The 13,343-nt window shown below is 48.7% G+C and overlaps 1 protein-coding gene across 5 annotated transcripts; it reads left to right on the forward strand.

The window, feature by feature from the left end:
- The first annotated feature begins 1,714 nt into the window (after positions 1–1,714).
- On the forward strand, positions 1,715–12,931 carry LOC103088415 (dehydrogenase/reductase SDR family member 4). 5 transcript variants are annotated; one of them, XM_007447855.1, is made up of 8 exons: positions 1,715–1,845; positions 2,997–3,174; positions 7,453–7,554; positions 9,819–9,889; positions 9,985–10,036; positions 10,340–10,474; positions 10,906–10,961; positions 12,817–12,931. In XM_007447855.1, exons 1-8 carry the CDS (start codon positions 1,715–1,717, stop codon positions 12,929–12,931), a joined length of 840 nt encoding a protein of 279 aa, XP_007447917.1. The 5 variants fall into 5 exon arrangements, with proteins under 5 accessions (XP_007447917.1, XP_007447918.1, XP_007447919.1 ...); XM_007447856.1 differs by lacking the exon at positions 7,453–7,554; XM_007447857.1 differs by lacking the exons at positions 7,453–7,554; positions 10,340–10,474.
- The last annotated feature ends 412 nt before the right edge of the window (positions 12,932–13,343 follow it).

The raw sequence follows: 13,343 nt of genomic DNA on the forward strand, positions 1-13,343 counted from the left end.
ATCAGGATGAGCTGAGTACCACAGCTGTAACATCTAGTTTGAGGAATAAACTATAGATCCAGTGCATGCTTGTTATATCATTCGCTGCTCATACACCCCCTTTTGAATGCTGAAATCCTTTTTGGCTGCTCAGTTGACCTACACGTATACTAAACAAATCTTTAGCAAGTATGAATTTTATTAAGCAGTGATCCCCAGCACTGAATTTCACAAACCAGGATTCTCTCTCCTCTAATTGTAGGGACTGACATCGGGTTATGAGACTGGTGATTTCACCAACTAACAACACTTTTCTCAACCTACCCATCTGCTTTCATCATCTTCTCTTAACAAAAAGACTAACACCAAAAAAAAAAAAAAAAAAAAAAAAAGGAAAAGGACTACCTGTTAAGTTAAATAACCTTAGATTTATGAAACACTATATTGTCTTTTTCTCTTTTTGCTTTGAACTAGTGAAAACTTTGCCATGGATCTGCACAACTTCTCAGGCTGGCATTTGGAGGCCACTGGGTTAAACCAATTCAGATGCTGACACTGGGTACGTCGGGGCCTTTCTACAGTGTATCATAAGCCATACAGATTTATTAGTTCTCCCAGAAATCCAGGAGGGAGATCATTTCAGCCCACTTGGCAGAAGCGGAGGCTGAAGTCTCGGACACAGAACTTATAGCTGGAGAGGAACTTATCCATTATCTACTCCAGCACCCTCAGTCTACAAACAAAGAGCCTGGCCTGTGGAGGACATAATAATTACTTTATGGTGGCAATAATTACTTATGTGTTTAGCAGTTTACAGTTTATAAAGTGCTTTTACATTCAACAAATATTTATTGAACTAGAATGGAGGCTAAGACCTGGGGATATAGTGATTATGGAGAGCTTGAGTGCTCCTGAGTTCTCCGAATTTCCACCACTTGCTGGGGGACTCTCTAGCCTCCTTGCTACCACTTAGGCCTGAAAATGGAGAAGTCCTCTTGCAGTGGAAGGTATAAGAGATCCTGTCCTATCAGGATCTTTAATTCTGCACACTGATTACCACTGGTGATCAGAATCTGCCCTCCAGGCCTGTGGGGATGGAGAACTTGAGCCTGAGTGAAGGGCAGGGCAGGCCTACCCAGCTGCTCCCCACTTCGTGTCTCTCCCAGGCTCCTGCAGCCTCACCTGAGACCCTCACGTGGTGGGCTCCATTGGGGCTACGGGTCTCACCCCCATGGGCAATCTCAAAATATTTGCCCTCCTGTGGGCTGTCCCAAATGTGGACCCAGACTTTCTTGGAGAACAAAGTCCATCTTGAGGTTCTGGGAAGGAAAAGCAACCAACTCAAAGTCCCCTCTCCCCCAAGAAAAGACGTGGGCAAGCAGATGTGGAAGGAGGGGCGCGCGGACAGGGAAGTCTACGGACTCCCGGAGGCGGGAGCAGCCCTACAGGGAACCGGAACCGACGGAACCGTCCCACACCGGCCGGCCGGGCCGAGCAGGGGACTGAGGGGCGCCGCGGCCACAGCCGACTCCCTGCGCCAAGGGCCCGCGCGAAGCAGGACGAGCTGTCCCGCTCTAGGACCGGTGGGGAGCTGGGAGCGGGGAGGGGATCTGGCTTCCGAGCGGGCTGCCGGGCGGGGACGTGGCTCGCCCCTCGCCCTGCCCCTCACCCCGCCCCTAGCCCCGCCCCCTGTCACCTCCCCTAGGCGGCGCAGAACCCTGAACCGGCCGCCTCCATGCAAAAGGCAGGGCTCCTGTTGCGTCCCTGTGCGCGGACGTGGAAGTCGGTACGGATGGCCAGCTCCGCGGTGGCGCGCCGGAACCCGCTTGAGAATAAGGTGGCCCTAGTAACGGCCTCCACTGACGGGTGAGTGCCCGAGCCCGAGTCTCGGAGGCCCCCGCTGTCTGCAAACAGGTACTAACCCCTTGTCCTTGGCCTCCCGTGCCCCATCTTCAGGCGTCACGTGTGGCCACAGTCGGCCAGGGAAGAAAGGAACTACGTGGTTGGCCTGCAGTCCCCTCGGAATCGCCTACGCCCCCAACCTTGCACTTGCCAGCCCTCTTGTCACTGCTGCCTCTGGCTCGACTGTGCCACCTGGGTGCTGCCCGCCCCCGTCAATCCCATCTCCCAGGGTTCTGGGCTGCCCGGGTCAACTGGCCCCACCTAGAGTCTGGGAAGACCAGACGCCGGAAATCCCAGACAGTCCAGATTCCAAAAATCCTATCCACTGCCTGCACCGACGGTGGAAATGTTCCAGACACCCCATTTTGGCACCCCACTAGTCTCATAGAACTGCGCCCCTTACCTAGAGGGGACACAAAAGCCACGTGTCCACATTCTTGTTTAGTTCAGTACATTTTGGCCTCTCTTGCCCAGCCCGTGTCTCACCAACCACTGTTGTCTACCCTGTTTCTCACTCCCACAGAACCCTGCTAGATGCCAGCTCTTCACAAATCTAAAATACAAGTGAATGGGAAATGCTAATGGCTAAGTGCAAAATGTGTAACCCTTTCTCCCAGGGGAGTATGTAAAAAATTTACGTTTGTAACCGGAGACCCCCAGTTTCACATGTACCTCCAAACGTAACTAAAGATAGAATATTGAGATGATGTAGACTAGTAAGGAAGATATTTGGGGGTAGAGGCTTTTCTGAGTGAGACCCTCCAATCACGGAAATAGCTGCTGCTTGTTATACCCCCTAGCTCATCTCTCTCTCCTCAGTCCCTACAGGGTATGGGGACTGTGACCCGTGGTGGCACCTGTGGAAGGTGATATCACTTCCTGGGAACCTAGACTGAAGGGCAAAACCATAAGAAAAATAAGTAAACCAGTGCCAAAAATATGCTAAGCATGTCCATCTGTATGGTAATGGCTGTGTCATTAACCCTATCTAACACATGGGGGTCCTACAGAGAGAAAGCTGGAATTCAAAGCCCAGGCAATCTGATTCAGGAGCCCACGCTCTCACCCTCTTTTCCTGTACCAACTTAAAAGTCCTTCTCTCTCTCTGCCCACAGGATCGGTTTTGCCATCGCCCGGCGTCTGGCCCAAGATGGGGCCCACGTGGTGGTCAGCAGCCGGAAGCAGCAGAACGTGGATCGGGCAGTGGCAACGCTGCACGGGGAGGGGCTGAGTGTGACGGGCACCGTGTGCCATGTGGGGAAGGGTGAAGACCGAGAGCGGCTGGTAGCCACGGTGAGCAGCAAGGATATGGGCGCAGAGCCAGGAGGTAGCAGAAGGGAGCCAGCCTGAGCTGGCTTTCCTGGACAACACGGGTGTAATCCAAGCCAGCACTGTTAACTAAAACACCACAGTGCGATCTGCATACCCACTCCAGTCCACCAGCACATTTTTATTGTGTTGCCTTTCTGTTCTGCCTCCGAGAATCATCCCATCTCAGTCAGAGAATCAAAAAACCACTCTACCGTTTCAACCCTGCATTGTGCCTTGGGGCACACCCCAAAAAAGACAGCTGGTTCTGGCTTTCCAATCTAATTGGGCAGATAAAAAGGGTAAATACAATTGCAAAATAGGTATTCCCACTCTGAGCTAATAAACAATCCCTGTTTTTCAGCTTATAAAGTCGAGTCTCCGGGACCCTACAGGAGGCAGCCCATCAGGTTTCAACCACCTACTGTGTGCCATGCACTTTGTTTTGAGCCTTTTGCAGGTTCTCTCCAAACAACAACCCAAGCAAGGCCAGGATTAGTCTCCCTGTTTAAAGACTGGTTCAGAAAGCTGGATCAACATCACAAGGTCCCACAGTTAGTAAGAGAAGAGCTGTGAGCCAACCCAGAATTGCCAAGCTACCTACAGACTACCAGGCATTTCCCCATCAGGTCAGGCCTTAGGTGCCACTTGGACTTTAGCCTCAAAGACAGTGTCTAAACCAGTGTCAGAGTTGGTGCTTGGCACCAGTCTTCCAGCTGCGCAAGAAAATATGAACATTTTGCAAAGGAGGCTGCTCTTCCCTAGGCTCAGCGCACACCCTTTACTTCTTGGAGTAAAAGGGAGAATCTGCCCGAGAATGGAAAGCAAAGGATATTGTGCTAACAGAGTGAAAGATGGTGAAATAATTTGGGTAATCTTAGACAAGGAGGACATGAAATGATGGTAGGTGGTGGTATAGTAGACAGCATAAGGTTATTCCATTTGTCAGGAGTCGTTTGGCAAATGCTCAGATGTGCACTGGAGAGAGCCAGATGGGGAGTCCAAGAAAGCCACCTTGCCTGGCATAGGCAGCTGGACAGAGCCTGAGATTGAGACCTTGATCCTCAGGGTGAGGGAGCCACCTGGGGTCCTGGGCCAACTAGTGACTAGCTGTATGAAATGTATGTGGCCACTTAGTGTCAAAATCCTGCTGGGAAAATGACCTCTGGACCCTCACCAGGTCCACTTTACCTGTCCTGCAGCTCTGGCCCAGAAGCGGGGTTTGAACTAGACCTTGAAGAGTGCGTGGGGCTGGGCAGATGGCATAGGGCCGGGATTCCAGATGACCCTGCAAAATGAGCAGACAGCCAAGCAGGGACGGAAGGGGAGAGGGGAGCATTGTGAACCCACAGCAGAGAGAGAGCACAGGCTTGAGAGGGCTGGTAGGAAATGGGCCGGGTGGGAAGGATGAGGGACAGGGGCCTCTGTGGCCTCCCAAAGGAGTTTAGACATTCTTGGAGGAAATAAGAAGCCATGTGAGGTTTTGAGCAAGGTGAAAATGGTTATTAAAGGACAATAATCTGGCACTGGGAGGAAGGATATATTGGAGAAAAGAAAACTGAGCCAAGGACATCAGGGAGGAAGCTGATGTCGTCACTTAGGTAAGAGCAGTGGCAGTAGGACCAGAACAGACGCGCCCAAGAGACATTTAGTGGGAACCAACCAAGATTTTTTTTTTTTCCTGGCCGGTGTCAAGAAATGGGAAGTAGGAGGGATGAATCAAAATTGACTCTCAAGTAGTTTGAATGGCCAATGTCGAGTGGAGAATGATAGGATACTTGTTAGCAGTTTGAGATGCGTCCTGCCTATTGCCAGCCACTACCTGTGATGAGGGAAGCTGCTGCCCTGAGGATGGTTTCTCCCCAGTGGCCTCCTAATCTGCACCTCAGAGCTTCTCAAAGGTGTCATGAGCCGAAACCAGATTAGCTGCTTTTCCACTTGATTCTACTTTTTTAAAAAAAATAGAACTGGGCTTCCCTGGTGGAGCAGTGGTTGGGAATCTGCCTGCCAGTGCAGGGGACACGGGTTCAAGCCCTGGTCTGGGAAGATCCCATATGCCGCTAGCAACTAAGCCGGTGCTCCACAACTACTGAGCATGCGCTCTAGAGCCCATGTGCCACAATTGCTGAGCCCGCAGGCCACAATTACTGAGCCCGTACGCCCAGAGGCTATGCTCTGCAATGAGAGAAGCCACCACAGTGAGACGCCTGTGCACCACAAGGAAGACGCAACAAAGCCAAAAATAAATAAAAGAAATAAATTTATTTAAAAAGTAAAAAATAGACCGTCAGAACACAGAGTAGCAATCACACAATTTAGAGCAAGCCTTAGAAGACACCTGGGTGGTCATAGTAGCTTTGCCATTAGTTTTGCAGTGTTCTTTGTCTGTTCAGGCAAAAGCCAGCCTTCCCTCCTCTCTATGCTGATAGGCCTAGAAAAAGAAGGGGACAGGATACACAGCAGAAGTGGAAAAGTGCTCCAGGCGGTTCTGCTGCAATCCACTATCTCCCCACCCCCAAACACACCCGCACATGGCCCAGCACACATCACTTTCTAACGCATACCATGTTTTCCTCATCATGAAACTTACACAGAGCCAAGGCAGGTGACTGGGATTTTGTGCCGGGACATCAAAATTTAGAGAGTGCAAGAGACTATTGATACAGGTTTGCAAAGATTACGTGATTTTAAAATTTGTTAAATTTACATGTTGACAGCCCAGGCATCCCCTCAGCAGTGTGGAAGCAACTGAGCTTAGCACCTAGTTAGCAAGAATAATTAGTTAAAACAGGAGCTAGCAGATTGTTAATAACACACCTCTGTGTGCCAAATCCGGAAGCACAAAGTTGGTTGAGGGCCCATTTAGTGCCGCTTGCCCAAGGCATCAAAATTCCCAATTCTGGGCCAATGCGAAGTCTGGTTGCAGCATGGCATAATGTTGGCAGATTTTGTTTGGCTACTCGTTACTCCAGCACATGTCTTCACCACATACTTAAAATTTATTAAGGAGGTGAGATGTTGCCTCTCTTAGTTTTCCCAGTTTAAATCTCAGTTTCTGCCTTGAGTCTTCCATGCCTCCAGGCCAAAAAAATAAAAGCAAGGGGTGGGGGGAAGGGAGAAATGGCTTCATAACCGAGTATGGAACTGCTTTAAGCCCAGGCCAGCATCCTCTCCATCATGGCTCTCCTGGGTAGCCAGTTTCATAGTGACCCCAACTCACTTTTGAAGGACTCTTATGAATTAGCTCTGGGTTAGAGTGTAAGTTCTGCCACCACTAACTAGCCTTGTGCCCTGAGCAAATCACTTCACCTTTCCCAGAGACCGAATGAGCAGGCCTCCTCTTCTTAGCTGGCCCTGATATGTCATTACTGAGCTATATGACCTTGAGAAACTAACTTCCCTGGACCTCAGTTTCATCACCTTCACCATGAGGACATTGGGCTAGGTGATCTCAAAGGCCCGAGTGGCAACTTTCTGTAGGTCTAATTTTTTTTTTTTTTTTTTTTGGCTGCGTTCATTCTTCGTGACTGCACGGGCTTTCTCTAGTTGTGGTGAGCGGGGGCTACTCTTCGTTGTGGTGCATGGGCTTCTCATTGCAGTGGCTTCTCCTGTTGCAGAGCACGGGCTCTAGGCGCGTGGGCTTCAGTAGTTGTGGCACACGGGCTCAGTAGTTGTGGCTCGCGGGCTCTAGAGCGCAGTCTCAGTAGTTGTGGCGCACGGACTTAGTTGCTCCGTGGCATGTGGGATCCTCCCAGACCAGGGCTCAAACCCATGTTCCCTGCATTGGCAGGCGGATTCTTAACTACTGCGCCACCAGGGAAGTCCCTATAGGTCTATTTAAACTTGTTTCTCCGTTCAGGTACGTGTGGACAGGCTGAGTTTGAGGTAATGGTAACTCATTCAAGGAGAACTGGACAGTAGGCACTGGGAGAAATGGGGCTGGGAAAAAAGAGGAAGGGTCTAGAAATGGACTTTGAGGTGAGAGCTGAGGCCATGAGAATAAAGGAGCTCCCAAAGGGAAAGTCTAAAGAAAAAAGGGTCAGTGACAGCCTCAGAAGTGGGGGCAGGAAGAAAAGACTGCCAAAGAAATAAGACGACCTTAAATGTTTCAGCAGCAGAGCTTGGGGTGTTTTGGAGAGAAAATGTTTTAAGGAAAAGAGGTCATTTTGACAACTGTTCCTAAGAAGGAATTCTTTATCGACACTGATAAATGCACTTCCCTTACTGTCCTGCAGCCCTAACTCAGACCTTACTGCTCTCTAGGCTGTGAACCTTCACGGGGGCGTGGATATCCTGGTCTCCAATGCTGCCGTCATGCCTTTCTTTGGAAACTTAATGGATGTCACCGAGGAGGTATGGGACAAGGTGAGAGGGGATGAGAGCTGCAGGGGGTGGGCCTCAGAAGACACACCCTCAGTCTGCTTTTAGAATGTATTTGTCAAGTGCCGTGTAAATGTGTGGAATCCTTGCAATTTGCCACGTGCCTGCAGTGCACCTGGTAAAGGGCCAGTGGCGGGGTGGGGGGCTTCCTCTGTCCCTGCCCTTCTCTTTTATTTCTGCTTCTCCCCAGTTTTGTCTTCATTTGCTCCTTGCTAACCCGTCTTCTGCCTCCCTCCCCCATCTCCCCCACCCCGACCCCGTGGGCTTATCCAGGCTCTTCTTCCTGGTTTATTTCCAGCAGACAGGGCAGCTAATAAGCCAATAACTAGTACGCTCAGACTTACACGCCACCCCTCCCCTTTTCAGCTGCCAAAAAAGAATGATTTTTCATTAGTTGGAAAACTTTAATAGCTGCTAGTTAAGTGAAATATCAATTCTCGTGAAATTAACTAAGTTGCTGCTTTATAACATACAGCCTTTTAAAAAGACCTACGCTTTTTCCTTTTTAACTCCAATGTCTAGAACATCTGAGATCCAGATGTCTAAATTCAAGAACGAGAATATTAGTTTTCATGTGAATGTGTACAATTACATTATATTCATAATATATTTCACACACCTACATTCTTTAATTATAAAGCCTTAATTAAAATATTTGTCTTTCTTTACTGAGGTTAATATTCCCACCTGATTTGAAAATGCTGAATTTTTCATGATCTCCCATGGTTTTGCTTTTTACCCTGACGTCATCCATAATTTCTCAACACTGAAGTTTAAGGATACTAAACTATTCTAGTTTATCAGTGTTTCACAGACATAGAGACCAAAGTGCCAAAATGCTCTTCAGTGAATCAGTTCCTGATTGATATTCTTCAAAGTAGAGAAACATCTTTCATGAGCAGTCTGAACAGAGACCACATGAAAATCAGTTATAAAACAAGTAATTTTTCTTTTTAGTTGGCTTTTTTTTGAATTTTATTTTTATTTTTTTATACAGCAGGTTCTTATTAGTCATCCATTTTATACACATCAGTGTATACATGTCAATCCCAATCTCCCAATTCATCCCACCCCCACCACCACCCCCCCGCCACTTTCCCCCCTTGATGTCCATACGTTTGTTCTCTACATTTGTGTCTCTACTTCTGCCCTGGAAACCGGTTTAGTTGGCTTTTTTTTTTTAATATCACAGTATATCAAATCTAAATGCAATGGTTGATCCTTGATTGAACCCTGGACTTTGAAAAACATTAAGGACATTTGGGGGACAATTGGGGAAGTTTTATTATAGACAGTATATTAGGTAAAATCATGATTATCAATGTTAAATTTCTAGGGTGTGATAATGGATGGTGGTGTGGAAGAACATCCTTAGTCTTTGGAAATGATGCTGAAGTCTTTAGGGCTAGAGCATTAGAATGTCTGCAACTTACCTTCCAAGGGTAAGGAAAAAACTGTATAGGTACATAGATAGGGCAAATGGTACAAAATGTGAACAGTTGGTGAATGTAGGTAAAGGATATCTGGATATTCATTGTCCTTCTATTTCAACTTTTCTGTAAGAGCGAACATTTTCTAAATAAGAAGTTGCATGGGGGGTATGGGAGGGGAGTATCCCAGCAGTGCCTGGAACAATGTAAACAAGGGTCATGCCTTTGTTTTAAATTACACATGTGGGGTTTTGATTGTAGACTATGTTCCAGCTCCCCCAGAAGTGCCTCCTCATGATCCCACTTGCCGATACAGGTCCAGCCAGACAATCCATCCTGGAGGGCCAAGAGCATCTCACTCCCTAAGCTCAGAAGCCAGAAAAGTGCTGGAACAACCCCAAGTGCCTGAGGTCAGGCCACATTTCCCCTGAGAAACACGGCGCACTCTGGGGCAGGTCCAGGAAGCCATCCAATTCCAGGCTCTCCCTAGTTGGAAGACACACAGAAAATCCAGCTCAAGTCCAAGGCAGCCCTGAGAGTTCAGACCCATTCTGGGTCAAATCATACTTAGGAAACAAGCTGAACCGGGCTCCATTCTTCCTCACCCGAACCTAATGTGTCATTCTCTAACTGAATAAACCGGGCAAAGCCACCTCTCCCTGGGCCTCGGTTTCTTCACTTGTAAGGCCAAGTAGATCACCCCTAGGATCTCTGCCAGCCCTAACAAACGGATCCTGGGAACCGCACTCTAACTCCCCATTGCCTTGCCTTCTGCCGCCCTCTTCCCTCATGCTGTTCCCCCTCTTCTCTCTATTGCAGATTCTGGACATTAATGTGAAGGCCACAGCCCTGATCACAAAGGCAGTGGTGCCAGAGATGGAGAAACGAGGGTACAGAGAGCAAGAGGGAGCCTGTGTTCGATGGGCCCCATGAAGGCTGAGGGGAGGGTGTCCATGGGAAGAGGGTCATTCTGTTCCTCTTCCAGAGGCGGCTCAGTGGTGATTGTGGCCTCCGTAGGAGCCTACAGACCATTTCCTGTAAGAACCTCCTTTTCTGCTACTTTTATCCCTTCCTCCATCCTGTACCTTCTACCCTTCCAGTCACCCTAAGAAGTTTGTGTCCCCTTTTGGAATCACATCACCAAGTACCTTCCAGCAAAATAGAAGCCTTGCCTCCACAAACGCTAACCTAGGGGAGGTTTAACCACAAGACAGTTGTCTAACTGGGACCCTCCATTACAAGAGATACCCTATTATCTGTTTATAACCCTTTATATCTTATGTTAAGAACCAAGAATGAACTGGAATTGAAGAGACTAACACATTCTCTCCTTTTCCCAGGGCCTGGGCCCTTACAATGTTGGTAAAACAGCCTTGCTGGGCCTCACCAAGAACCTGGCCTTAGAGCTGGCCCAAAGGAACATTAGGGTGAACTGCCTGGCACCTGGACTCATCAAGACTAGCTTCAGCCGTATGGTGAGGAAGGGGAGTCCTGCATCCCACTGGGACCCTAAAAGGCATCTTCTCAGCTCCTGGGTCCTGAGCTCCCCACCTCTTCTACCCCCCATCTCTGCACTTTTCCATATCCCCGCTCCATACCAGCCATGTGTCCAGACCAGACCCCCACATGATCCTTTCCTGAGGTGCACAGTGAGACTGAGGAATTCAGATACCACTCAGGCCATTTCATGTCTCCTTAAGTAGGTGAGACCCGGGGCGACCCAGGAAAATGCCTCACTAGAACTTGAAGAGAATGGAGCAGAAGAGGGAAGTGGGTACAGACTGGGAGCTGAGAAGGACGAGGAAGTGAAGGGGGTGCCTCTCCATCACCCTTTCAATTGATGTGAGGGCAGGCAGTTTCTCCCCTCGCTGTCCCTCACAGGAAGAGATTTCCCTTTTTCCTGCAGTTGTGGGATGACCAGGAAAGACTGGAGAGCCTAAAAGCAACCATGCAGATCAAAAGGTAAGGCTGGGGGCTTCCCTGGTGGCACAGTGGTTGAGAATCCGCCTGCCAATGCAGGGGACTCGGGTTCGAGCCCTGGTCCAGGAAGATCCCACATGCTGCGGAGCAACTAAGCCAGTGCGCCACGACTACTGAGCCTGCGCTCTAGAGCCCGCAAGCCACAACTACTGAGCCTGCGTGACACAACTACTGAAACTCGCGCGCCTAGAGCCTGTGCTCCACAACAAGAGAAGCCACTGCAATGAGAAGCCTGCGCACTGCAACGAAGAGTAGCCCCTGCTCGCTGCAACGAGAGAAAGCCCGTGCACAGCAACGAAGACCCAACACAGCCAAAACTAAATAAATTAAATAAATTTAAAAAAAAAAAAAGGTAAGGCTGTCACAGGGGAGGGCGAGGAGGGATAAAGATGGTCCCTCACAGCCCACGGCTTGCCGACTCTCAGTCCTGCAGACAACACAGGCATGCTCTCCTCTGCTTCAAACACACAGATTTCACAAGTTCTTGAACAGAGCATCACTACAGTGGCGTGTGCAAGGAGTCTGCTTCCACTGCAAAAACGAAACACAGAGGCATCCAGGTTTAGCAGAGCAGAGCTCTGGGGGAGGCCCTGACCCCTCTCTCCACCTAGGTGTTTGCCTCCACCTCTGGGCATCCCTAAGGATGAGGGACCAAAACCAAAACCAAAACATGCTTTTGTTAGTTCCCCTCGAATAAAAAGTCATGTGTCCAAAGCTCAGGTTAATGATCCTACAATCCAAATAAAAGGAATGAAGAGCTTTACCAAGTCCCCAAACTCCCCTTGCCTAAGAAAACTAGCCGCTTCCCCAAAGGGTTGGCCAAACTGTTCAGGTACCTTCATCTGGCTCTCTTTCCTCTAAGTTCCCTGCCTCTCTCCAGCTTCTGGCTTCTGGGAACTCTCTTGTCTTTAGCTCCTCTGCCTTGTCTCCTCAAGTACACATACCAGCAATGCCTACTTGAGGGGGGAGACACCCTCAAGTGCTCCCAAAGCCATTCTGATGTCAAGCATGAGCTGCTGGCCTAGTTCACAACTCATTAATAAGTCAGGGTATTGTCACCCTTGAGCCACAGTGAATGATCCGGCCCCATGCTTCTCAGTCTTGGATGCATATTAGCTGGGGTGCTTGTGAAACCACAGATGCTCAGACCCCACTCCCAGAGATTCTTTTTTAATTGGTCCGAGGTAGAACCTAGGCATCTTTGGCGGGGGTGGGGGTGGGGAGAGTTAAGCCTCTCGGACGACTACAGTGTGCAGCTACCACTAATCCAGGCCTTCTAGGTTTGAGGTACCCACTCTACCCACCTCTAGAGCATTCTATGGCAGTTAGGTTAAAGTGTTGCCTAACTATGCAATCACTGATACAAACACTGAGAATTAGCACAGTCTCACAAAATGACTTTAAGGGACAAAAATAGATTCCTGAAAAAGGTGTCTGTGAATTGAAGCTGTACAAATGGAATCATTTTAAACAAATCATTTACTGTCTCACAGACTCCCTGACATTTGAATAGTATGCACACATGTGAAACAAATTCTTTGAAGAGTGAAATAGCTGCTCACCAGGTTATCTATATAACTTTGGATTTTGGTGTTCTGAGTTCTCTAGAAAACAAAGTATCTCTATATTATATGAATATAATGTGCAGTGGTTTTTGCAGAGTATAGTATTAATGCTTATACTGAACTGTAACAGCTTATATTCATGGTAACCTTATTATTGCCTCTACCCTATGGGCAGTACACTGGTCCTGAAAAATCACCTGATACTTCTTGATTAAGCAAATTTCATTCCCAGGTTGATTTTTACTCCCTTCCTTTTTTCCCCTCCTCCCCAGGATAGGCAAGCCAGAGGACTGTGCGGGCATCGTATCTTTCCTTTGCTCCGAAGACGCCAGCTATATCACTGGGGAGACAGTCGTGGTGGCTGGAGGGATGCCATCCCGCCTCTGAGGACCTGGAGGACATCCACCAGCACAGAGATTGGGCTCCATCTCCTGGGTCCTGTTCCAGCACCCATCTACTGGCCTTTCCCACCTCTGCCTAGCGTACTGCTCACCTTACACCCTAACTCCACCCCACCCATATCAATTCTGCCCTGTGAAAAGCTCCAGCATTCTCTGGGGTCAAGGTGTGGTTATGAGGATTCTCACTGTTGCTGTGGCCTTGGATAAAGACTTCCCTTGAGAGCACAGGGCAGGCCTGCTGAGAGGGCTTAGTCTACCGCGGCAAAGACTAACTAATATTTTTTTTCTGGGCATCAGGGGAATTTGAGGGAGATGGGAGAGAAGGAACCTGGAGTGGAACAGGGTTGGAAATTAACAACTCGCAAATGAGGTCCAAATAAAATACAGATCATCATGAT

This window comes from Lipotes vexillifer, unplaced genomic scaffold (assembly GCF_000442215.2).
Source record: "Lipotes vexillifer unplaced genomic scaffold, Lipotes_vexillifer_v1.1 scaffold558, whole genome shotgun sequence".
In the NCBI taxonomy this organism is placed as follows: Eukaryota; Metazoa; Chordata; class Mammalia; order Artiodactyla; family Lipotidae; genus Lipotes; species Lipotes vexillifer.

Coding starts and splice junctions, on each gene's coding strand:
- LOC103088415 (XM_007447855.1), top strand. CDS start 1,715: ATGCAAAAGGCAGGGCTCCTGTTGCGTCCCTGTGCGCGGACGTGGAAG. Junction 7,555..9,818: donor CCGAGGAGGTATGGGACAAG/GTGAGAGGGGAT, acceptor TCTCTATTGCAG/ATTCTGGACATTAATGTGAA. Junction 10,962..12,816: donor GCAACCATGCAGATCAAAAG/GTAAGGCTGGGG, acceptor CCTCCTCCCCAG/GATAGGCAAGCCAGAGGACT.